At 44.1% G+C, this 25,926-nt stretch overlaps 1 protein-coding gene across 2 annotated transcripts; it reads left to right on the top strand.

Moving 5' to 3' along the window:
• The first annotated feature begins 2,200 nt into the window (after positions 1-2,200).
• On the top strand, positions 2,201-25,180 carry TMEM45A (transmembrane protein 45A). Of its 2 annotated transcripts, XM_075034231.1 has the most exons (7): positions 2,201-2,518; positions 10,723-10,843; positions 13,907-14,116; positions 16,343-16,555; positions 17,296-17,480; positions 19,671-19,816; positions 21,231-25,180. In XM_075034231.1, exons 3-7 carry the CDS (start codon positions 13,927-13,929, stop codon positions 21,322-21,324), a joined length of 828 nt encoding a protein of 275 aa, XP_074890332.1. In that variant the 5' UTR covers positions 2,201-2,518; positions 10,723-10,843; positions 13,907-13,926; the 3' UTR covers positions 21,325-25,180. The 2 variants fall into 2 exon arrangements, with proteins under 2 accessions (XP_074890332.1, XP_074890331.1); XM_075034230.1 differs by lacking the exon at positions 10,723-10,843.
• Positions 25,181-25,926: the final 746 nt, after the last annotated feature.

Below are 25,926 nucleotides of genomic sequence, written 5' to 3'. Positions count from 1 at the left end.
TTCAAGTATTGAATGGTTGTCCCGAATCATTCATAGCACAGATGTAACACTCACTACGACATTAAGCATCTAAAGACAATTGTTCTTTTGCTGATGGACACATTGAGCGGGAAGAAAAGGGGAATAGATCCAATATGTTATTGGTTACAAACTGGTAAACTGGATGTATTAGTAAATTTAATTGTGTTTTACAATTGTATTGTAGAAAGCAATCTTGAACAGGCAGGAAAACAACTGTGATCTGAGCAAGTATTTTTCACTTCTTTTACTTAATTTTTACACATAAATTTTCTTTAAGGTATTTGCCCTTGTTTGTACTAATTCTCAGAATACATTGTCCCAGCAAGCAAGACAAGTATTATATAATTTCTTGTCTCCTCTGACCAACCAGGGTTTGGGAAGCACTCGTAGCCCTTTCAGAGGTAGGTGGATGCTCTATTCCTCCAGCTAGAGAAGGGCTCAGTTGCCTGTCTGTGTGTCAGGCATGTATCCTAAGTTTGGAATGGGTACGGTGAATTAATTTCCTAACTTTGGAATAAGGTAAAAAGAATAAGATGCAAATGAATAAAGTTTGAACTTGACTGAATGTAACAGTGCTCTTGGCCTCTTGTTGACCTTTGGTAAATAATTGCAAAGGATGCTTTGTTGTTTCTGTAGTCCCTAACAGTTTTATAGAATATTCTATGCATGCACTTCTCTGTGGTTACTTTAATGCACGCTGCAATGGTTGTCACAGAAGTGCACAATCCCTGCAGGGTTTCCAGGATGCTAATTGGAGGTTTAGACATTGGAGACACTAATCATTACTTAGAATCACTTTTAAGTCATCTTAAGTATGGGTGGAAGTGAGGAATCCCAGGAAGTGATTCTTGCTCTACTGCCAAGACAAACACATCAAACCAATGGTAAAGAGATGAGGTAATCACAATTATCAGTTTCATTGTCTGATTTAACTCAGTCTAACTGAAAACTTCTGCAACAGAAGGATATCCATTAGGTAGGCATTAATGCCATTACGTGAGATACATTCTGCTGCCTAAAAAAAATTGCAAAAGAGGTCGCTCAGAGCAGGAAAAGGGAGCAGCTGCCACAGAAGCTGGATTTCTGAAACAATTTACAGAGAGGTGGTCCTTCTGGAAAATATTAATTGCTTTTCTCTCTGTACTCATTACATCACCCAACCTGCAAAGGCATCTGCTTGCCAGATGCTGAAGTGTATTTGCTGGAGTACTATTTATCTGATAGTGAAAGTGTCACTTTATACTAAAGAGACAGGCATGAACAGAGCTCTCTGAGAAGATAACCGAGGGTGAAAAGGTGTCAAACAGAAATGCGCTGTTGATCTAAGTTTCATCTTCACATGGAGTTAATTTCATCCACAAATTTCCCAGAGCAAAAAGATTTCGGATCCTGAAAAGCAGAAATCTTAAATTAGGGGACTTGGTGGTGGTGGTGAGGGGGGGGTGGTGGTGGTGGTGTGTCTCAGAAATTAGTCCAAGTTACAACTACCTGGTGGGGAGAGTTGCACCTCGGCTTGGCTATTCCGACAGCCCCAGGGGAGGCTGGCAACACAAGAGCTTGATGGTGACAGGGGTGGAAAGGATCAGGGAGGCTTCTGGTGTAGTTTAAACAGAGCTTCGAAACCTGATTATCACAACTTCCTGGCAAAGACCTCAAAAGCGGATTTTTCCCTATGAAAGGTTTGAGGATTTCGTTGGTTTTCTCTGCTGGCTAACGTAACAGAGGTGGTGCAGTGTAAGATGCCTTTCATGGTACTGTGAGTGATTCAGTAATGTCACTAACACCGTTTACTACAGCGCGACGTTTGCAAATAGAACTGCGGCTTCATCCCTTCAATTTTATTTTTAGAAATTCTTCTTTTGGATTCAGGGCTCTGCCATACATTCCTGCAAAATTACAGGAACTACAGCCACGGGTGCTCATTTTCGTGGAGAAAACCGAGCGGGGGGGTTGGGGGGGGGGGGCGGTGTGTGGAATAAAAAGCCTCTGTTAGACGCAGCGATCAAAGGAGGGCTTGTGTGTCAGAAAGTCTCTCTACTTTTTCCTCCTTTCCCTAGCCGGCCGGGGCTGGTGGGAGCCGCTACCTCCGGCCGTGAGCCCCGCCGCCAGCCCTGCCCGCTCCCGGCTGCTTTTCCTGGAAAGCGGGGCAGAACCGGGGCGGGGGGACGGGACACGACACCGGGCAGCCCCGGATCCCGCGGAAACCTCGCTTTGCCCCGAGCCCTGGGGTCCTCCCCGGCCAGGCGGGGAGGAAAAGCGCCCGCCCCGCGGCGGGGCCGCCGGGGGAACAGCTGGGGCGAGCAACATCTGGGGCGGTGGCGGCGCGGACCAACATCTGGGGCGGTGGCGGCGCGGACCAACATCTGGGGCGGTGGCGGCGCATCCCCCGGCGGCCGCAGCTGGAGGGTCCCGCGGCCGCGGGGCTCCCCCGGGCCGGCAGAGAAAACCCTCGGAGGGGGCGAGGGAAGGCGGAGGAAGAGGCTGCGAGGGAGCGCAGGTAAGGGCAGCCCGGCTCTCTCTAGCCACCCCCGGGGGGGTGGTGGGGAAAAGCTGGAGGTTTGTGTCCCCCCGCAGGGCAGAGAGGGGTGAAGGCAGGGCGGGCAAGGGGGTTTAATATTCCCGGGTGAAAGGACAACAGCTACTCCATGTTTGCCTGGACTCGGTCGGTGGCGGGGGAGGGGGGGACTCCCGAGGTAAAAAGCGCGGCTGGGACTTTCAAATGAGACGTAGCTTTCCCGAAGGTTGCCGGTGTTAAACCGCGGCTGGAGCCCTTGCAGCCATCCCGAGTGTTTCGCCCCATGTGCAGGAGTTTTGGCAGCAGTGGTTCTGGATCGTCGAACAAAGGGGGATTAAGTGTTAGGGATGGGAATAAAACATTCACTGTAGTTTTAAGTTTCTTGCCTGATTTTTTTCCCTCTCTCTCTTCCTTGGATGGCTCAAATGGAGACGTACAGCCAAACTTGAATTGCCAGGCAAAATTGAGAGAATTTAAATGTAGCCATGTGCACTTACTGTATGAGAGAGACCCTAAAATTAGACTATCCCAGCCTCTCTATTCTATTTCAAAATAGAATAACCCTTGGAAACACACTTACAGTCCCTGCATGTGTTCCATTTTGTTTCAATTTTTCAGCAATAAATCACATTCGTCTCTCTCAGTAATGCCTAATACTTGACATGGTGTCAAAGATTTAATTATCTTTCTGATAAGTGGCTTTCTGAAATTTCAGAGCTTAGGAACTGAAACATAGAAATACTTCAAAACAAAGTATATATGCTTCTTCATTTTTAAACTGAATATATGATGATTACTATGCATTTACACACCTAGGACTTGTGATTTCTCCAGTATGCATAACTTCTTTGCATCACCTTATATTATTGTAGACCTCTCTAAATTATGGCATACGTTGTACCATAAGCCACCACAAGTACTTTGTCACTTGTAAAAGCAATGTATTCGATATCCACTTGAGATGCAAATTCGTTGTTGACTCTGGAGTTACCTTTCCGAAGTTCGCTCAGATGTCTTTTGCTGCTTTTCAGCGTTGCTTATGTGGGCTTCTCCTGTATTTTTCTCTTTACAAATGGAGTTGGGTAAACCAAACAGATTTCTCTCAGTTGTGGAGAGTGTGGGTAGAAATAACTGCTGGGGCAGAAAAGTCAAATGAACCTTGAGGAGTGGCTGGAATAATTATCCCTCTGTTTAGGCAAACAGTTCTCTGTTTACTCTTTTCTTGCACACCAAACCTGCCTGGAAATACCATTTTACTCAGTACTGCAAACAGCCAGTGCAGCAGCACAAAAACAGGCCCCTTGTTTTCCAGCCTGAAGATGTACATGAGTCAAGACTCCTCAGAGTCAAACCTCTTGTCATCTGGCTCCTACTCTATTTCTTAGGTGTGACCAAAGACGCTCATGTTCACTTGCAGCTGGCAGTAGTAGTCATTCTGACCATCTCTTCCTATGAGCAGGGCAAGTTCCTAAACCCAGGGATTATAAATAATTAAACATTGTTTTGAAGTATCTTAGTTTTTAGTAGAGTGCCACTCTACCGTGCCAGTCCTGTCTTATCGTGCAGCACAAGCCCAACCTTGAGTTCTGGTATTGCTTTTTGCTCCAGAAGATAAAAAGGAGACTTAAGTAATTTCTAATTAATTTATGCCTAAATCAGGGCCTGCTATAATATTTTAATGCTATCTGAGCAAAATTCCTAAAACTCTTGCTCCACACGACCTTGCACTTGAGACACTTCTAAGATAGAGAGTGTAGCATCTGTAACACCAGTGGGTTTGGAAAAGGATACAGCCCCTTGCTGTGGCTGCTGGTCTGACTGAATTACAAAGCTCCTACTCCATAGCATTACTCTTGCTCCTTCCATTAATTCAGTTGTCTGATGGGCAGCAGGAACTGAACCCGCTGCTACTGTAGCCTTGCATTGTGGAGGACTCTTCAGTTTATGCTAATGTTGCCTTAGCACCAGCTGATTCTCATTCATGAGTATGAGGTGGTCCCGTAAAGAGGAACTATACCTGTTTCTCTGATGCATTTTGATTTTTCTAGCTGGACTAACTCAGACAGCCATTCCTCCTAGCTATTATGAATGTTACAGACTGCCTTGCCCACTCTCCCATTTATTCCTTAGTGTTTCCCTTTCTTTTCCGATCCACATAGCTTTCTGCTGTTGAGAGTGTGTTTCCCCCAAGTGATAGTTGGTAGAGGCAATGCATTTGGTCACCCTTGTGACAAGCAGCACATCAAGCACCCTGATCTTGACAGACAAGACTTCCAGAGAAAACTTCCAGGTACAAAGGCAAGTCAGCCAAGGCAAAGCTGTAGGTGCAAATCCTACCTTCTGCTCTGTTGCATGGCTTTATGGAAATTACTGACAAGAAAGCTTTTTAGAATTATTTTTTTTTCCTTCTTATCACAGCACAATGTTGCAAGCCCTAAACACTCAAATGTCATTGGTTACAGCATCCAAATCCATGAGATTTAAGCTTTTATGTTAAATCACTTTGCCATCTAAGAGCCGTGAAGGCTCACACTACCTAACTGTGCTCCACAGAGAGACAAGATGGCTGAAGGCTAAGAATCACTTAATCAAATAACTTCAGAAAGCAGAGGTTCAGGAAGAAGAGGCTGGATCTCAGCAGCAAGAGACAGCAAAATGCAGCACAGTGTCCCACTAGAAGCCAATACTGTGGACACAAGCCCCTGGTTTCCAGTCTCCTCCCTAGCAGGGGACAAGAGAAGTTCAGCCCTCACAGTTGTCACCTGCTTGTTGCCCAGGTATGAGCTGTTATGAGCATCACATTGGGTAACTGAGCCGGTTTGTAATTTTTTGGTAAAAGAACTGAGTCCTTCCTATGAACACCAACAGGGATGTATTAATGCTCTTGCATTTGTTGAGATGAGGTGCCTTCCCGTTTTTGTTAACTTGAAACTATCCTTAAGATGAAAGCTTACTAGTATGCACAGCACAGCGTGACACTTCTGCTTACCATATTTTGTTAGTGTTTGGTGATTCTTTAGAACAGGGTCTTCTATGTAATATTGCAGTTTCTCATTCGAAGGCCTCAGTGACCCCAATATCTGGTACTGTACGTAACAAAGGGAAATCTAAATGCCTTTTCTGCACAGTCACTAGTCACTACAGTAAGGGAGCAACCCTTGCAAACAAAGAATTGTAAATCATACTGAGGTCAGCAAGCCCTGTCTTCCATACCTGAAGATCTGTCCTTCTCCAAGAACAGAATTCCTCACTTTTCTCTTTCAGACCTGGCTTCCTTGCAGGCAGAAAATAGCATTTTAGACCACTCAAACACTGAGTTTTCTCAGTAAACACTCTTTTTGGGGGGTTTTGTCTTCTTGTCTTCAAGAAGTATTTGGAAACATAAATAACAATTGCAGCAACTTCCAACAATCTGTAAAGTGCTCTCTAAGTGTCAGATGCAGGATTTATCACAGCCCAGGTGGTCATTAGTATTTATTACAAATATTTGTCATAGTCCTGTGGTCCTGTCAGCTTTGCTGTCTTACTAGATCCTTCCGCTGAAGCCCTGACTGTCTTGTGAAGACACTGTAAGGGAAGGTCCCTCAAAGTGATGCTAACAGAAACCAAACCATATTTTATTTCATTTCCTCTCCAGAGGTGGGCTTTCAGCAATAAAACATCAGTTGATATAACAAACTTTTGCTCTCTTGACATTTTCCTAGCATGTCTATCAGGAAGCGGAGAACATGCAGGTGAGCATACCTGGAACTACAAGGAGCGGCCAGGGATTATACCCTACAAAAGTGGGTTTGGTAGGATACCCAGGGAGCAATCTTCTTACTGGCGGTGTGACCTCTGCTTGACCATGGACCTTCAGGGATACCTAGGGTCCTGCAGAGGTCATTCACCGAAGTGACTTGGGCTGTTTTAAAGACAGTAAGAGGAATTGAGTTTAAAAAGAGAGAGCATATAGGAATTTCCCTAGCTGGCACAATTCAGGTTAAAATCAGGAAGGAGTAGGAGCTCTAGCTAGCTGAGCCCAGCGCTGGGTGGGCTGGGAGGGGGATCCAGTCTCGGATGTCAGTGGGATGTCGCAGCAGGTCCTTCCACCGCGCCGTCTGTCTGGCAGCGCTCAGCCGCTGCTGCACACAATCAAAAACTCGCTCGAGTCCGCTGGGTTGGGAGCAGCCATGCATCAGCAGTACCTCGCTTCGAGGGCAGCAGTCTGCTGTGACCCTCTGCGGGGAAGGGACCTGCTGCTCTGCAGAGGGGACGGCTGGGAGGTCGCCCCCCAGGAGGCGGTGGCTGCCACTGGGCTCCTGCGGGCAGGGAGATGGCTGCAGGGGCTGAAGCCGAACGTACTCCCGCAGGAGGTAGCACTCTCATCCCTGCAATAGTTAACTCACATACCCGTGCTATTTTACCCTTTATTTCGGGCAGTGCTAGGAAATACTAGGTTTTATGGCCAATAAAGAAACTATGAATCTTTCACAGGAAAAAATGACTCTTGCGTATCCCATGCAATTACAAGCTTTAACTTTTTGTGCGTGTATGTTTTTTGAACTTGTGGTGATGCGAATAAAAGGCTCCAAATTGGCAGTCCTGAAGACCAAAAATTTCACATCCACGGACTAGCAGCTGCTCTGATATCAAGAGCCAATGGTAAGATTATTATGGAGTGTTTGTTGTCCCTGGATAACCCCTGGAGATAGCCTGCTCGGCTATGGGAGCAGAAACAGAGTCAGCAGATGCACAGAAGAAGGGGAAAGCAAGCCAGAAAACTGAGGGTCACGAGAGATGAAAAAACACAGTGAGGAGCACTCAAAGGGCTGAGAAGGACAAGTATCTGGGAAGGAGGAGTTGTTGACAGATGCAAGGCACTGAAAAAAATAGAGTAGTTCAGGTTGCGGGCCGAAACTCAGCACTATGAGAGACTGTGTCTCGGAGTCCCTCCTGTCTAAGGCCAGTCTATAGATTTCTGGTCATTACCTCTTTGGGATTTTTGGTTTTCATCCCTGTCTTGTAGGCCTGATGACTTTTTTTCAATGGTTGAATTCTTCTCTTTCAGGCTTCAGAGATGCCTATTCATGACAATTCTTTTTTTTGACCTGGAAATCTTTATCTCCCACACCCTTAAGCCAAAAATATCAAGGCTATACTGCCATTCTTTTAGCATTTCAAATCTTAAATCCTGCTTTCATTAGCATACACAGTACTTAGGTCCAGTTTAATTCTGAAGGAGCTATAGGTGCCAGCTGAGTATTTCCTTAACACCAAAGCAGTGATATGATCTGGAAACATGGGGCTGTAGTTGCTGAAAGACTTTTAGACACGACATGAAATCAGTACTGCATTTAGTGAACAAAGTAATTGCAGCAGACATTGTTTTTCAGATCAGCATGGCTATCCTTGATATTTACAATTTAATGGCTGCAGGATAAAAGGCACTTGCCTTGTGAATACATCTGTAACTGCAAGTAGGAAACTTTGGTAGTGAAGTAAAGTTGTCTGTGATTTTCTTTGTCTTAGATGCATTCAACTTTGCTGGATTCCAGTTTTCAGTAAAAGCTGTATGATCACAGCTTGTGCACTGATTAGAAAGTGTCTACAAATGTGTTATTTCCTCCTCTGATCTGGGTGCATTTTTCTCACTGACATCATGATAGATTCCTGTGGCTGTTATGGATAAATAAACATTTGAAATCAAATATTATAAACTCCACATCATTGTTTCCTAATCTAGCGTATGGGAGGAAAATACCTCTTCAGTTTTAGCATTACAGCAAATTTGCTAATGTTTCATCTTTGGGTTTAACTTTTGTTATCCATATAGTTCTGTAGCAAAAACGAATGCACTGCAGCAGACTGAGTTTGTGGCCTCATAACTTGTGTCATTTCTGGAAAAAACCCCACATTTCTGGTTGACAGTCCTCTTTAGCATCCCTCAGGGCTTGATAAACACAGGAAATTGCAAGGCATACTGCTGTGGCAGGAGAATGTGCAGGGAAGGGAAGCTGCCTGCTGCAGGGCCAGCTCTGGCTCGGCTACTGCTTGTGTCCCCGTCCAGTACAGGTTACACTGCCTAAGCCCCTGGCTTTTTTTAAAGGGAGAAGGGGAAAAAAAGGGAAACGACTCTAGTTCTTCAAGAGCGATTGAGAAGCCATCTGAGTAACCAGGTGGTATAGCTAGTTTCTCCATACCACTTGCAAGTCTTTCCTTAGTCCCCACATGGGTGGCCTCAAGACATCAGGAATCAAACTGGTAAATGTTATGAACTCAGAAGATGTTTAAATCGATCCTGTAAGTCTGTTTCTTGCCTGCCTTTCATGCTTCTGCTGGTGTAAGTGAGACGAGATAATTTTCGGGCTAAAAAGGCAGCTTTTAATACCCACAAAAATGCATGCCTTTTCTTGAACGCTCACTTGGAAATGGCCTTTGCTCATCCTCTCATTTGCCAGTGGATCCCCATATTCCCTTCAGACCCCAACGAGTAAGATGCAGCCTGAACCGAGGGATGAATGTCCCAGGAACGCAAAGCATTACTGCTACATAGGGAATTTGTGGGCAACTGTCAACAACCTATATTTGGTCAGCAAATTTTGAGTGTAAAACACTTTTGCAATACTATGCAGCTTTCTAATTGCTGGAAAAGCCTGAATCTTGCAGAGCTTTCTGTGATTATTGCAAGAAAAACTATGCTTGGAATTCTCAAAACGTGAAAAAAAAAGCATCTCACATTCACAGGTAGTTGTAAATTATTTGCGTTCCTTATTCCAGAAATGTTGCCTGGTACTTAAAATTTATAAACTGCCTTGGCAATTGAGTTTATTGCCGTAATTACACCTAATTACCTTTTCCTCCAGTTGCTCTGTGACCACGGGGCCCTGGGCAGGGGTGCCAGGGTGGGGGTCCTGGGTGAAGCTGGTTGGGGCAATTAAGGCCCATGGGTGCCCCTGAACCCTGACAGCAGCCTCCCCTCCTGGTGTGCCCCACACCCTCCCAAGAGTGGCGTTTCAAGGAGTACTTGCTGTGGAAAGTCCGAATCTGGGCTGGAGCATGCTCCTTGTCTGGTTCTTGGCCACACGCCTCGGGGTGGCAACCCTACCGGTCGGCGGAGAGGGAGCTTCCCCCAGCTAGAGTCCAAAATTTGCTTTGCCAGACTCCAAAATTTGGTGGTGCCCTGGCTGCTGCAGCCCCACCGCTGCTGGTGAGGGTGGAAGGGTCCTGGGTGGTGAGGTTCCGGGGTGGAGATATGAAAAGCTGAGTGAGCCCGCGGGGATCCTGGGGGTGCACACAGCAGGTAACGGGGGCGATCCCATCAGCGACGGTCAGGGAGTCTGCGTTCGCTCGCTGGAAAGCCAAACCCTGTCATCCATGGTGAGGGCTGTGGCTGGGTGATGCCGGCTGTCTGCGTGCCTCTTGAAGGCACCAGCACCACTGGCTTTGCCTGGAGGGGCTAGGAACAGGATTTGGACTGAGTTGAGGTTGTGCAAGCAGGTCACCAGCTGCAGGTACACGTGCAGCAGCTGGTGTGACTGGGTGGCTTTGGGGAGCAGTGGAGGGAGCGTGGGCAGCCCCCGCGTGGCCGAACCCAGACCTCACGGCACCCAGCTGTGGGGCTGCCTCAGGATTTTCTCTCCTTGCATCTCTAGCAGATGATGCTCTCCAGGGAAGGTGGTGGGCAGCAAGGAAGGTTTGCTGCTGAGAACATGGCCGTGGCTCTGCCAGCACCCCTGGCCCTGAAATCACTGAAGAGAAAAGAGGGTCTGAGATTTGCATGTCTTGCAACATCAGTCCTCCAGTGTTTTGTTTGCTAGCTTATGGGATAGGGCTCTAAAAATCAAAAAATCAAACCCTCAAATTTATTAAGTAGTGTCATAACACATTGACACCATCTTTGTCCAATGAATAGCACCTGAGACACCAAAACTGGTTGGCTCCCAAGCCGTGCAGAAGAGCTGCCAGGAGCTGCTTAGTCCTGGGCTGCACAGGGCGATGCCAAAGCGCAGCGTGGAAAGGCAGCAGCCTGCCATCCTGTCCTCCTCTCCCGCCACCTCTTGTTGCACCCCTGCCTCATGCCTCCCAGATCCACCTTCTGACCCCACGGTGGTCTTCCCCCAGGGAAGGCTCCGCTTATCCTCGCCGTGTTCTCAGTGTCATACTAAGCCCCCAAACCATGTGATAACAACCTGGTTTACTTGCAGGCAAAACTTCCCAGTCACATCAAAACTGTGGGTGGTGGCAGTTGACTTCTAGCATCGCTGGAATAAACTCTCAGGCCTGCTAAGAGAAAAATCACAATTTGGCAAGTTTTATCAGTTTAAGGTGAGCTCTGTCATGATGTTTTCAAGTTTACTGAGGTTTTAAAGTGTAATTCATATAACTCCTTTCTGAAGGTGACTGTGTTGAGATTCAGTGTTCCAAAGGGCTGCCATAACAGCTGGCTGGCAGATCTGACATGTCTCTTTCTTGAGAAATCCTACAAAAGATCCCCAAGGTCTTCAGATGAATTCAAACTGAAGTCTACACTCTCTAAAGCTAATAGTGTGTGATTGTGTTGCTTATAGCAAAAAATCAATTTTCCTGATTCTGTTTTGTTTATGTTGGATATGCAGCAGCAGCTGCTGTATCAATCTTTTCTTCTTTTCCCTTGTTTTGAAAGGCAAAAATAGTTTTAAGCAGAGTATCTTGATGGATTACCCAGATTTAGGACAGAAAAATCCTGCAGTGATTCGAGCTCTAGATAACCCAGGTGTGAATTTACAGATTGAGAATTACTTGTGAAGTTTTGTGTACCATGCAGTGCAGATGACATCAACACACTGTTCTTCATTTGACTCTTACTGCAGCTGTACTCTCCTAGAGGGAGGCTTTTCACAGGTTTAATTTATCTTTTTAATCTAGTATCTCACTTTGATGTGGGGTACAGGGTAAACCTTTCCATTTGGAGTCCTATGTACCTGTGGTGAATAATAAAATATCTAATGAATAAAGTCTTTGTGATGAATGGTGTTCGGTGAGATCAGACATATGGTGAGGAAAGGCCACTCCCCACTCATCCCCAGTTCCTGTCATTCAAAGAAGGAAAAAAACCAATGTGTCTGAAAAGACAGCAAAGCCTTTCAGGCCAGCAAGTTTTAGAAGAACCAGAAATTATGGCTTTCAAAGCAAAAGAAAGATTTAAGGGTTTAAAGCAAAGTTTAGGCGACTGCCTAAAACTTCAGCTCGTGTTAGTACTGCCCTTTTTTGAGGCAAAAAATGGTGCTGTGAGTACTGGCAATGATGCACAAGCCGGTCAGAATATTTGAACTAAAGATGTCCCAAAATGAGGTACCTCTTCTGTGAGACCATGGGGGCTGGGGCTGAGACCCCAACCACGGCACTCAGAGCCCGACTGTGCCGTAGGCTGCTCGAGAGTGAGCAGTGCTTTCCCTGCCTGCAAATAAAACACACAGGCATCAACCCAGCGGGACTTTAAGGGTGGTGGGGGAGGCAGAGAAAGAGTCTTCCGACCCTTAGACCCTCGGCTGCCACCTCCTCCTCCTCCTGCCCTGCCCAGCCACCCCTGGGCCAGGATCAGAGATGCTCAGCTCACGAGCAGGCTGGTCTGGCACCACTAACACGTGCTCAGCCCCAGGGAGGCTTAGAGCTTAATTCAGCGTTTTGCGAGCAGAGATGGAGGTGGTCATCACCATCCCGGTGGCTGGGGTGCCCGTGCTGAGAGCCGCCTGCCGGCTCTGCCACCGCTCGTTCCTCCCCACGGCTTTTGCTGCTCTGATCTGGGCATGGCACCCTTGCTTTTCTTCTTGACGGGAGACAAGCGGCGCGCCGGAGCCCTTCCCCGCCCAGCAGAAATCCCGTATGGAGTCCTTTACGTTTCATAAGAATACATAAGCACGTCCCTCGTTCTCTTTTTTGGCTGCCCCACGGCTGGCAGGCGCTGCTTCCCTGGGCTGGCTGCATGCTTTCCTTCCAAGCTTCGATACGCGGACGCCAGCACTGGCGATACCCGTGAGGACACATCCAGAAATGGGCTTGCTTGGGCAGCCGGTATCACGTTTCCCTTTTCTTGTACCTCAGTCATACTTCCCTAGAAATTAGCTGAGGGGAGTTTTATCCAGGGAAAGCTTTTAAAGCTCACCTCTCCCCTTCTGCAGCCCTTCCAGTGGGAGAGATCAGCTCTGGGAGAGGATGGGACAGACAGCGGGGGCAGGACCCTCTTCAGCATCCCTGTTTAAATCACAGCCTGCCTCGTGCTACGCATGGACAGTCGTAGGTTTTTTTCCTCCTCCTTTGTGGCTATATAGGTCACCTCTCCTCATGCAGTTGGGTAACAGTCTTATGGCAGCTTCAGGACCTGTACATGTGGAAAAGTTTCTCTTCTTAAAAAAAATTAAAAAAAATATTAATGCTTTCAGTGGAGTTTAGCCTCCAGAAATAGGAGAGGGCTCACGCTACGTGACTAGACAGCATTACGTGAACCATCTGCAAGTACTCCATGGCCCACAAGCCACAGTTTAAAACTTCTTATGCAGAGCTGACCATAGGAAATACTTACTGAAAAGAAAAATATACGAGAGCCTCCATGTTCTATTCATAACCAGATGGCTCCAGTGTAGCGTGGTGATCGGATTTTTAAGTCACCAACGATAATAACAGAAAGTACAGATTGCCAGTGCTTCTAAAGTGGTGATTCTTGATTGTTGCCTGTGCAAAGATTTAGTATGTCTTAGTGTCATGAAGCACAACAACAATAACTCAGTTTATAATAACTTAAAGAAAAATTGCAATTTAATGTTAGAACTGTCATTTTAATGAAGAAGCTGTGGAGCTAAGTTAACTCTCCTAAAAGTTGGGATGATGACCAGAATTACTAGATTTTATTGATGGCACTGCTTTTAAATGACTGTGTAACACTGACCAAGTAATAACCTTATCACTCAGTGCACTTGATGTACTTGATAATACATATCTAGTTGTGGGTGCATAATTCACCTATCAAATATTGAGAATGACTGGATGTTTTCTCATCATATATGTTATTATCATAACATTATGATATTCTCATGTTATATTATGATGTTATGATATGTCATCATATGATAACATAACATCATGATATGACATTATCATTTGAGATAATGAGACATCTGGATTGAAATACAAAATACAATTTATTAGTGAATAGTTACCCATCAGACTGGGGACTGGCTGGGTGTTTTGAACAGCCAGGGAAAATAAGTACCCAAATTTATTTTTAAATAAAGTGCAAGTACTTAATTCAGTGACACCCTTTTGATCTATGCAAGGAGATAGATACTTTAAAATCATAACCCACAGAATTCTCCCACTATTCCCATAATCGATCTGCATTTGTTTTACTTTCAGGTATCGCCTAGCAGAAAACCATGGGCAATTTCAAAGGGCATGCCCTCCCTGGAAGCTTTTTCCTTCTTTTTGGCTTGTGGTGGTCAGTGAAGTATCCACTGAAGTACGCCTGTCGAAAAAACAAGAACGCTTGCTACCTTGGTTCCAGGGCAGGATTTCAGCGCCTGGAGTTTGTTGAGGGCATCATCAAAGCTGTCTTTGCCCTGATTGGTAAGCAAAGTGGACTTTGGGCAGACAACAAAAAGGCTGTGCCTTTTAATACTTTATCTTTTAAAATTTTGTTCTCTGATAAAACATATCTCATTGTGTTTTGGTATTTTGTCCTTTAAACACCATGAATCTAAGAACTGGTAGGGCTACTGATATTGATTACATAGTTAGGACTGTAACATGGTTTCCATCCATAGTGCTCTTTTGGAACTTCTTTAAGGTCTCCTGACTCCTTCACAGCTAGTCTGTCTGAGTGTTCATATGCTGCTTACTACTTCATGGAGGGAGATAAGATATTTAGGCAAGGGGAGGCTCTCATGTGCAGACTGGGGGCACCAGACTGTGGGGGCATTGCTTTCCTGTTTTGAATCCAGCCATCTCAGATGTCGGTAGTCTCCACTGAGTTACTGATAAAATATGTAAATGCAGATGCTTCTTCATTAATGTCATTCAAAAGTGAAAATATTCACACAGAAAGACTGAACTACAGCTCTTATTGCTGGAGGACTGTTGCAACAGAGCGTGTGTGGGGGGTCTTTCTCCTTCTGTTGTGGACTGGCCTGGGTACAAACCCAGGGGATGGTTTAGTGAGCTGTGCAGCTGACTGGAAGTGCCTAGTCCTTGTTTACATTCCAGCAGGCTGTATGTTAGCAATTTACCTTTATAGAGTAAGTAAGCTAAATAACAGGGGACCTGGGGAGCTCAGCACGTGTGGCTCTCAAGTTGAACAGGATCTTAATTTTTAGTATTTTTAGGTTTTTAGATTCTATCTTTTTAGGGTTTTAGATTCTCTCTATCTACTCTTCTTTAGACACTCAGAGTTGCCTAGTTTTTAATCAAGGTGCAGGCTGTGCCACAATCTTGTTCTTGCTTTTCCTTCCCCTCTGGGAGTTGTATCAGTTAAGATACATCAGCACCGAAGTGATGTTGTGTGTACGGTACTCACTTTGATATGCCTTCAAAAATTATCAAAACCTAAAATAGCATTCATTTAGAGCTGGGAGTGGGGACATCTTTCCTACAAATCTCCCAGTCAGTGTCTAGAGATAGTTGGGCAGCTAAAACATGCAGCTAGTGTTTTTATTTTCACCCTGAAACAAAAAGCTATTATTGTAATGTATGGTAATTTCAATTCCAGTCAAAAACATGGACAAGAAACCCTGGCAACGATAAACAGTAAAAGCAGAAGGAGTAAAACCTGCTGTTTCTATGTCAGGAAAACTTGAAATAAAGGGGGAAAACCACTGCATTTTCTCTGCAGCATATCTACTTATACAGCAGGATGCTGGCCCACACTTTATAAACAATATAATAAACTTTAACGTTTTAAAAGCATAACACATTTTAAACCCTTTCCAAACTTCATTGATGATATAAAGTATCTAAAAGCAGCTTTCCCCTGCCTGGAGAACTGCAGCTAGTTAGCAAGACACCGAGGGGCCAAGGTAAGGGAGGTGGTGGAGAAGCAATTCAAATACTAACTTGGTATACATTCTCATGGGACCTTTAATAAATCTGCACAGTGGAGGGATTTCCTTCTATGGCTTTATAGGAAAAATCCCCTTTGAATTAAGAGTCTGAACTCTGCCATCCTGCATATTGCGGGGGACTGAAATGGTAAATCTTTCTTTTGGGGACTTCAGCATGTGTTATACTCATGTTTGAACCACTGGGAAAGGCAGCTGAAAAATTCAGTCAGGAGACTACTACAATAGCAATTGTTTAAAAAAAAAAAAAGCAGCACAGAATAGCTGTCTCCTTTTTCACTGCTGGAAACTGCAAGATGCGAATAGTCCCACCAGGAGTGGAGCTGAAGCCTGGTTTCCTCTGGCTTTCTCCTCTCTGGATTATGTGATGCTTAATATATGCTTGAGCTCGCTCTGTGGTCTTTCCCTCAGCAAAGCAACTTATTTCATCTCTCCTCCACCCACTGCCTATTTTCTTGAAAATTTATATAAAAATATTATCTTTGAGGCCGCTGTGCATTTTCACTTGAATTTGGACAACATGTTAAAAACTTTATTGGGAATGGCTGAACTGGGCAGAAGGGAGCAAAACATAGCAATCACCCAGAGCAATCCTCAGGCAGCCAGACTAAACCCCAAACTGACTGGTGTTATGCTGCGTGGGGATATATTGTTGCCTCTATTGTTTGTATAAAGACTTATCATCAGTCTATACCTTAAGCACCAGGACAAATATTCATAATTCTCATTTCATGCGCAGGGATGGTGGCCGAGCAGTTTGTTCCCGACGGACCTCATCTGAAGTTGTATAATTATGAGGAAAAGCACTGGGATCACTTGATGAACTGGCAACATGCCACCATGTACCTCTTCTATGGCATTTCAGGGTTGGTTGACATCGTGGCTCACGGGACCAACACACTGCCAGTGGCCATGGACAGGATGATGCTTTCCTTAGCAGTGTTCATTGAAGGTCGGTTTACCTCTCCCTGCAGAGGTGGATGTGAGACTTGCAGAGGGGTATCAGTCTTTGGTCTGGGAATCTCAAATCAGCCTGAGAGAATGAGCCTATGGGAGCTGGGTGTTTAACTCCCTGAAACGCTTAAAAAAGATCAGCCTTGGCTCTCCTGAAGCTGCTGAGGGTTTGTCTGCACTGCAGCCCAGAGCATGATCACACACTGTAGAGGTGTATCTGTGCCTTCCTAACTGGCTCAGGTAGAAACAGAAATGTTATGAAAATAGCAGCACAAGCCTGTTTTGGTTAAGTGCTCAGTAGTTCGGGCATGTGCTTCAATGTATGTACTGACATGGTACGTGACTTGTTAGCTAAAGCCAGTGTGAGTGCATTTACCTGCACAGCAACTGTGTGTTGGAACTGCACTGGAGACACAGTTTATGTTTTCTGTACGCAGCCTCTCTCATAGCATCCCCCTTGTTACACTGCAGAGGCAGGTGAATGAGACTTTTTGTTGATGTGTTTTAAACGAAAGGTGACAGAGCTGCAGCTGCCCAGGGAATTTCCTAGTCTGAGCTCAAGAGCGGGAGGACACAGTACATAGCCATCAGTCTTAAAAAATTACTCTCACTCAGTTCAGCTAAGAAGGTGATATTGGCATAAAGAGAAATGCTAAAGGTTCACTGTTTTCTAAAAGTAGATGCAGGGAGATTACAAGGGAAGGAAATATCTTAAAGTGATCACTTAATTTATTCCAGGTTTTCTGTTTTGCTACCATCTTCATGGGAGAGCCATGCTGGATGTTCATGTTCATCAGTTATTGCTATTTGCTATCTTTGGAGCTGCTGTTTGCATATTTCTGGAAGTTTTCTTCCGTGGCAGTATCGTGCTAGAGATGCTCCGTACAAGCCTCTGTATATTACAAGGCAGCTGGTTCTGGCAGGTAGGTTACTTTTCTGCCTTACGAATTTCTTCCTTCACCAAAAATAGTCATTTGCCCCTTTGCAGATGTTTCACAGGTGATATAATATGCCTTTTAAACACAGACCTTGAAGGACTCATAGGAAACAATGCGCTCTTAATGTCCCTTTAAAGAGATGAAAGAATTTATCATATCTGTTTTACAGATGAAGAAGCCATTTTACTTCTAATAAAAAAAGCTAAGGTGGTTTTGTTGAGCTCTCCCTTGTGATTGAACGACCCCTCTGATCTCTGTAACATCCTGTTCAAGATTCACCAGCCAAACGGCAGTGATTGTACAGCCTGGCAATGTACGCTGTTCTTTACAAAGCCAGTTCCCACTGTCAGCTGCCGGAGCAGTGAGTAAATGTCCAGCGGAGTACTGGACAGGCGAGGCAAAGCACCTATTGACATTGTGCGAAGAGGAACGAAGGCGCAAATTATCTTTCATGTTGGTTGCCTCTTTCTACTTTCTAAAAAGCGTTTCAACAGTAACGACCTGGGTTTAAAAGGTACTTGAGCTCCCAATTCGCATTAAGAGGCTGAGTGATGTAAGGCCTCCTGCTTTACCAGTGTTGGGGAAATCGAGCAGAAGAAGCTACAGCCCAACTTTTATATTTCAGGGATGTGGCTCCCAAAAGGACTTTTCAAAATGTAGCTGCCATGCCTTCACTTACTTGTGATTCTATCCAATTAATAGATATTTGATAGCGCCCCTTTCTCTGCTGTCAAACAAGAGACAGAATTTAATGAATTGCTCGATCTTGTAACAAAGAAATAGGAGCACTAGTGCCGATGTGTGTTTCATCTTATAGTGGAGAACTGAGGTCACTCCAGTGATTTTTCTTTCCGGCATGTCTAGACTGGCTTCCCTTTTTTATATGCTGGCCAGACACGATTAATAAAAACGTTTGCTGTTCCTTAGGAGAACTGGACACTCAGCACCAAATCAAATATTTAAATACTTGCTCTGGCAAGGACACAGACCTCCGAAACAGCAGTATTTTTCTATAAGTGAATGCAAGAACCTAGTCCTGCAGCACTTCGTGTTTTATTTTCTTGTTTGTAAACTTCTCTTCCATGATTTATGAAGCTTTACATAAGAGGAATTAGTTGCGACCGTTTATTCTTTGTTGTCTGCCTAGTCTAATTATAGAGCAAGTTATTTATTTAGCTTTGGAGACAATGTAGTTTTTGTTTCAAAGTAAAAAAATGAAGAACTAAAAATACAAGAGATTTAAGCGTGGCTTTTTTTCACACCTGCATAAGACTTCAACCGTATGTGTGACTGAAAACCACATACCGGCTGCAGCATGACAAACTTGTAAAAGGTAAAGGGACTTTCTTTCTGCATCATCAACACCCTCATTCATTGAATTCTCTGCACGGAAATGCAAAATGCACTCCTCCACTCCTTCCTCTCCTCCTCTTCCCAGCTCCTAACTTCTCAGCTAAACTGCTGAGCGGTCACTTTGAAGAGTATTAGGCAGTACAGAGGACTGGTGCTTGTCAAGGCAGACCCCTGTGTAGCCGTGGGATTACTAGTTTCCCAGCTTATGCATTAATCTGAATTTGATCTTTCCCAGCTCTGAATAAACAAATCAGCTATGTATTTCACATGAACTTATAGCTTTGGGTGAGAAAGCTCCATTTTTACATGATTTCAAAACCTGACCTTTTCCCTGGATGACCCAGAAGAAATAGACTTACAGCTCGCCTTTATTTATTAATTTATTATTCATCTTCTGAACCATGTAACACATTCCCAGATGCTGTTGGGAAGGAGTGAGTCAGTGCAAATGGCCAGGCAGGTTTGCTGGTTGGTGATGCGCTTGCAGTTCAGACCATACATGACTGAGCACCAGCCCCTTTCCTTACAGTAAGTAATTGTGATTGCTGCAGGACTTGTTGGGCCAGCTCCTTAATTTGGTGGGCAAGAGCAGGAGGTCTCTGGGACTGGTTCTGCATCTTCAAAGGCATTTCTGCACAAAACTGTGTGAAATGATCCTTCTCACCTGAGTATGACTGCAAAATTGTTTTTAATAATGATCACAGAAATGATCAGCACTATCAGAAAATGAAATGCCTGCCTTGTGATGGGTAGCATAATACATGATATGGCATAGGATATACGTCAAATGACATTTGCTAAATATCTTTTATTTTATTACAGATTGGTTTTGTGCTTTATCCTCCAAATGGGAGCCCAGAGTGGAATCAGACGGATCACACTAATATGATGTTCCTGACCATGTGCTATTGCTGGCATTACGCCTTTGCTTTTCTTATACTTGCAGTGAATTACACAATCGTCAGCTGGTAAGTTACTTGAAACGCTAAAATGTTGGAGGCCAGTCTATTTAGTCTAGCAGGAGCTTTATCTTAGAAAAGTTTCACTGACAAATCAAAAGGTTTCCACAAAGTAATTAATTGTCTTGCAAAGTAAAATAAAAATAGGTATTGCTAATCAATGAAGACAACATGACTTATTGCTTCAGTGGAAAGGGGAAAAACATTCATAAAGTACAGCTCTGACAGCACAATGCTTCTCACATAAAATTAGCTCTTTTTGATAGTGTTCCACATTTGTAAGTGCATTAAAAGTTACAAGGAGGAGAGACCTTTTTTTCCCACATCATCCCTCTTCTCTCCCAGTGCTCATGTCTCTAATTCCAAGTGGCTTAGTCAGCAGGCTTCATGACTTAACTTTGAAGATTATTGGACAGGTTTCATTGCTGACATTTTCCTGTGATTAGACCTGATTTCTTTTTCACTACCTAGTTTCATCCCCTAATTTCTAAAGTTAGCCCTTTCCCTCACCATCCAGTGCTAATTCTGACAAAATTCCAACTGTGGAGTTAACTTGGTTGTAAAAATGAGCCTGATTCTGCCATGTGTGATCACCTTCTGCCCATGGGACCTTACCAAGTCTTTGCACTCACTGTTCTAAACATGTTTCTCACCCCTCGCTTTACCCCTACCATCCTACCAGCCCTATTTTATTGCGCTTTGGCCATATGTAGTTCTTGCAGTCTTGCTTTGCACTGAGGGGGTGCCATGTCTTTTTGGATCTCAGTCCAAAAAGCACCGACACTCAAGGCTGGGTAACTGGTTCGTTGTGCAAAGGATGGCAACTTTAGAGAAGGTGATGGCGATCTTACATCCCTTCTTATGCTGAGAACGGCGGCTGCTGCAGCATCAGACAGGGTCCCCCCAGGCTGATCAGGGCACGCTGCGCAGAGTTGCCATCCATGGGGAGGTTGGCCAGACTTGCTTTTCTTCACAGCTTTATAGTCCTCTTCCACGTGAATACAGCTATCGGTCTCGTACCTGCACAACACTGAACTTTCTAGATGTTACACTGAGGTTTGCCTAAGGTGGACACTCTTAGATGTACCCATAGGGATCAGCTCTTACAAGCAGTACATACAGGTGGTATTGTTAAAGGCAGCACATACTAATGTCACGGTACACACTCACATTGTGTAGCGGTCACTCATGCTAAAATACAGGTATCTACAATTAAGGCCTGGGGTTAAATTCTGCCCAGATTCTGCTCAAAATCAGTGTCTCCACTGTCTTCTACAGTGGCCCACTTCAAGTCTTCATAAATCAATCATCCTAATTCCCCAATGAGATGCAAGAGTTAAACAGTTTTTTAGCATGTAAAAATGGCCAGATAAGCCTTTGAGTTACTGTTGACAACTCTTTTTTTTGTTGTTGTTGTTTCCAGGGCAGTTCGTTCAAAGGTTAAACAGTCCCAGTCCATGGAAATGGGATTACTGAAAACATCTGAACGAGATCAGGAGTCAGAAGATGAAATTTAGTATGAATATGGCTTGACTAGTTTACCTGCTCTACCATTAGGCTAACTGATACCTCATTTCTAGATTTGTTTGCCATCTTATTCATTCTTTACTACAACATGCTATGCAAATATCATCCCCTGGGTACTGTCTACATTTACACAGTTACATCTTTATTTGCGGAGGGTAAGCTTGGTATCAATCTGTGGTGATTGCACTGGTACCTTGCTTATCACATGATTTAAAGAAAACCAGACTAATATTAGACAGACTTGGACTGGATGAGGTACTGTGATGAAGTCTGTGTGTTTGCCTCATCAAAAGCTAAGTAAAATGCTTTCCAGCTGCTGAATGGACCTAATCCATAATTAGGATGTCCAAATAAGCATGTTTGTTGCCCTGCAAATAACTGCGTAAATAATGTGCAGAGCTGGAACACAGTAGAACAAGAGAAAACAATCAGTCTTACAGCTGTCTGGTATAACACCTTCGTGTCTCTGCTTGTGGATTTACACTAAATGGAAAGAGCTACTCACTGCAAACCCATTCAGCATTTCCTTGAAGAGTGTAGTGTGTTCACTCTCGCAGAGACACTACCAAGCTTCATAGGAGGACCAAAGAGGTGTACGATGATCAAAAGCCACTGCAGTTATTCATTCTCGTGCCTAGATAGTCCTGCCTCTTTGCTATATTTGACTTTGAAAGGCAGTGAAGTGACTCTGCTTTCCTTCAGCACATGGAGCAACTTCTTCTCCAGAAAGGCCGAGGGGTGTCCAGTGGGGCAGCACCCAGCCGCAAAGCCACTTTCTTTCCCAAAGTTATTTCCTTTCCTTCAGTGGAATTTGGTGGAATTTCAGCAGGCTTTGTAGCAGACACGCGACTGGACCCAGCAGCTGGGTCAGGAGCGGGTAATGCCGATCTGAGGGCAGAACGAGATGGATTTGCATCCTTTTCTCTGTGCTGCCCCCACAAGCACCGGACAGCCTGCACAGTGCTACTTGGTGAGCTGTAGGAGGGCAGATGTTGCCTTCATAGTAGCTCTAAGGCCAGCTACCCACAGCAGTGAGTGACTTAAAAAAATATATGTATTTTTTAATTGTATTTATTTTCTCCACTAAAACTGAAGTCTTGATCCAGTGAAAAACAGAGTGCCCTCCCCAGCACTCAGTGTTGCTTGGGATGTGCTCCAACCTCAATGAAAGGGAAATAATTGATACGTGGCAAAAGACATCAGAAAATGATGTTGTATATAAGCATGCTGCCCCTACGGGGTGGACTTTTGAAGCATCACTCTGTCTCTAATACATCTTTCGAAAGACTTCCACGGGCAGCTGGGCAGGAGGGAGCATTGCTGTGCCATGGCATGTATGCTCTGCTTTCCAGAGGACTGAGCACGGGATGCATGCTGGTGGCCGTGGGCCGTTTTACATATCTGTCAGTGATCCTTACGGTGATCATTCTGGAAAACAGCCCTTAACTTCAGAACACCTTCTAAAAATATTATTTTCTAATTATTTTCAGAAACAGGCTAGTGCAGGACAACAAATTCTGTTCAAATAATACCAGTGCATCAGGTTTGGTGCTGCAGAAATGTGTTCCTTCTATTATTCAAATATTTTCAGATGCTGCTAAGGGAATGCAGAGCTGGACTCTGGTAGATGAATGAGAGCTGTAGGATCTGGACCCTCTACTTTTGAGTTTCCCCTATATTTTTTTCAGTGTGAACCAAAAAATTGAGTAGCATAAAATTATCAATTGCAGTAAGCTGATTGCTTAAAAAGATATGCAGTAAAATAGTTTGTAGTTCAAAGGGATCCCAGGACTCAGAAAAAAAATTAAAGGCTTTTTCTAAAGCTATTTCACCTTCAATGCAACATGCACATTCACTTCAATTTTAGGACTCAACTTTTACCTTCCTTTTCTTGAGGAGCACCTTCCTTAGCTGCACATGCTGTTAACGCTGAATTTTAGACCACCAGGCTTATCTATGCCTTTCCAAAATCAGTGAGACTATTTATTCTGAAGGAGATCTTCAGCAAGTACTTTGCTTCTCATAGGTGAGAACAATGGAAGTTTCTTCACAGCTTTTCTTGATAAATTATATTTAATGCTGTACAAATATTAAGGTGCTGTATCTCTAAACTAAAGGGATAACCTAAGCAGGAAGAAAAGCATGATAAACCGACTGAGCTTTGATATGTCTTCTTAGAAGGCTTCACTTGGTAATTTTTTAAAATTATTTTAGATCTTTGCCAAGTATCATGAAGTGACACTTGTAACCAGGTGTCAGGTTATCCAGATGAATCTACTTTGGAAAGCAAGAATAGCTGGCTCACAGACATCTCTATGTTTAGAAATGTAAAACAGGAAAAGGCAGGTGCATAGTCAAAGTTCACTACTTTTCTTAATAACTGTTTGCCCTTCTTCAATGCCTTTCTCTGAAGAGCCTTGGAGATTTTGGCAAACTTAATGAAGTCTGTCTCAGGACATTCTTGTAAACTAGGTATCAGTATGGCATTTTTGTAGCTCCATGTCTCAGCTTTGCAGTGGTCTCACTGTAAACTTTGAATTAATTGATATTTACTCTGCTCTGCAAATCTAAGACTTGAGCTTCAGTACTGTGGTTCCATTAAAATCAGATTTTCTGTTGGCATAAGCCGGAAGGAAGATCCACGGCTTTGCTGAGGAGCTTGCCTGTTAACTGCAGCAGGGATACATTGGCCAAATGCAGCGTGTCATCACACCCAGCTGTAATCTTGCCTTCATCGTGCCACATCACTCTTGTCTTGAAATTGTTGGGATTTTTTTGAAAGGACAGAATTTTTTTCGTGTTAGCATAGTTGGGGTACAAAGATTCTGCAGTGCTGGGCAGTGAAGACGATGGTTATGTATCAAAGAGAACTTGGGGATATTACAAAAGTCGCGGTAAGCCAAAATCAGCTGGCAACGTGAGCCTCATGGAATTCAGTAACCTGAACGAGCTGCGAACATGGAGGGGGCTTAGCAAACTCTCCTTTTGAAAAAAACTGCTTTTTCAGAAACAAAAAGTGCCGGTACTGGAGCGCGATGGCCAGAAGCGTGGCTGCCTGCTGCAGTTCCTCCTCGGAGTGCCTCAGCCTGGTGGCCCCGGCTCTGTCCTTACCTGCTCCCAGGCCTCAGCCCAGCACTGGCTGCAGGTCTGCGCGTTTTCTTGGGAGAAAACGTGAGCAGGACTCAGCCTGCTGAGAGGTACCACCTGTACCTCCCTCCGCCTCCCTGCTGTGAACCTCCCGTAAACGATCAGGGAACTGGACGAATAAGCCCATCAGACACATCTGCTGGTTTTGGTGCAACCACGCTTAGCAAAGATGCCTTTAAAGAAGCCCAGCCTAGAGGCTAATGCAGTCTGTGACACAGAACTGTACGGCAGGCTTCTTACAAAAACTCTCTTTGCCTAAGAGAAGGTGTCATTGCATTATTGAGCTTGAAGAAATGCAAGGAAAAACAGATCCTGAGTAGTCTCTTGGATTTAATTTTTAATACTTACGGTACCCATGGATTGAGTGTCATAGTGGGGTTTTGTCCTGACGTATTTTTGGTGCCACAAAGGAAAGAAACGCCCCGTTTCAGGGTGGGTTTTTGCTACATAGAACACCTGACTCATTCTTCTCAAGCATTGTTCAAAAGAGATGCCCAGGAACAGTAAGTTAGCTATTACGACAGAAAAGGTACAACCTTCAGCATTTCACAGATTTTGCTTGAGTTGAATGAGTGGGGGGAAGTCTGACAAGTTTACAGACGCCAGTCAGAAAAAGGTAGCTGCTCTCAAGAAAATTTAAGTTATTGTTAAATATCGGTGCCTTGGAAAAACTATGATAGTTTATTATAGACAAGATATGCCTGTAATTTTATTTAAATAAAATTGATTTATTCATATAAGATGTCTGTCATGTTTTCAGGGGAAAAATATAAACATTTATGAGGCAGGATGGGGTGGGATAGACATGTTACTGTCATAGCCAAGCCAGACATTTGAATGAGTTGCACTCTAATTTGGGAAAGGTCAGTACTGCCTTGTCAAATTCCCTTGATTCTACTATTTAATTGTCATTTGCAACACAGGTGGAAGCAACTCTTTTTGAGGTCTGGGCAGTAGAGCTTCACAGATCCACAAAAGTCCAATGCTATGGCAAAAGGAGGTCCCAGATTTAGATCTGGTCTCCTGTGTCATACATGATGGAGCAGCCAGCAAGCCAAGTAAACAGAACTGCATGAACCCGATCTTTCTGTTTTGGCAAGCTTAATAATAAAAATATCTAGGATTCTATTTGACTTTGCTCCCTTTTTGCTTTAAAGAAAAAAGCAGAAACCTTTTTTTGCTGTAAGATAAAAATGCATTCTGAAAGAAAAAACTGAGATACTTGAAGAAATGTTGGCAATTAAAGATTTTGTCTTCTTCATATTTTTCACCTGTTTCTAAAATTAAAACTAGGGCCCATACCTGACAAAAAGTAGCAAATAGTTTTGGCCACTTTCAGACTGTATTTGGGGGCTAAATTGATTATTCATTAAAGATTACAGTCCTATGGCATGCTTTCATCATTCCATGGATTTGATACCACTTTGCTACCTATTTGACAGAGA

This window comes from Buteo buteo, chromosome 8 (assembly GCF_964188355.1).
Source record: "Buteo buteo chromosome 8, bButBut1.hap1.1, whole genome shotgun sequence".
Lineage (NCBI taxonomy): Eukaryota > Metazoa > Chordata > Aves > Accipitriformes > Accipitridae > Buteo > Buteo buteo.
The sequence above is the reverse complement of the archived record's forward strand: the minus strand, read 5'-3'. Positions and strand labels throughout refer to the sequence as shown.

Coding starts and splice junctions, on each gene's coding strand:
- TMEM45A (XM_075034230.1), top strand. CDS start 13,927: ATGGGCAATTTCAAAGGGCATGCCCTCCCTGGAAGCTTTTTCCTTCTT. Junction 17,481..19,670: donor AAGGCAGCTGGTTCTGGCAG/GTAGGTTACTTT, acceptor ATTTTATTACAG/ATTGGTTTTGTGCTTTATCC. Junction 19,817..21,230: donor AATTACACAATCGTCAGCTG/GTAAGTTACTTG, acceptor TGTTGTTTCCAG/GGCAGTTCGTTCAAAGGTTA.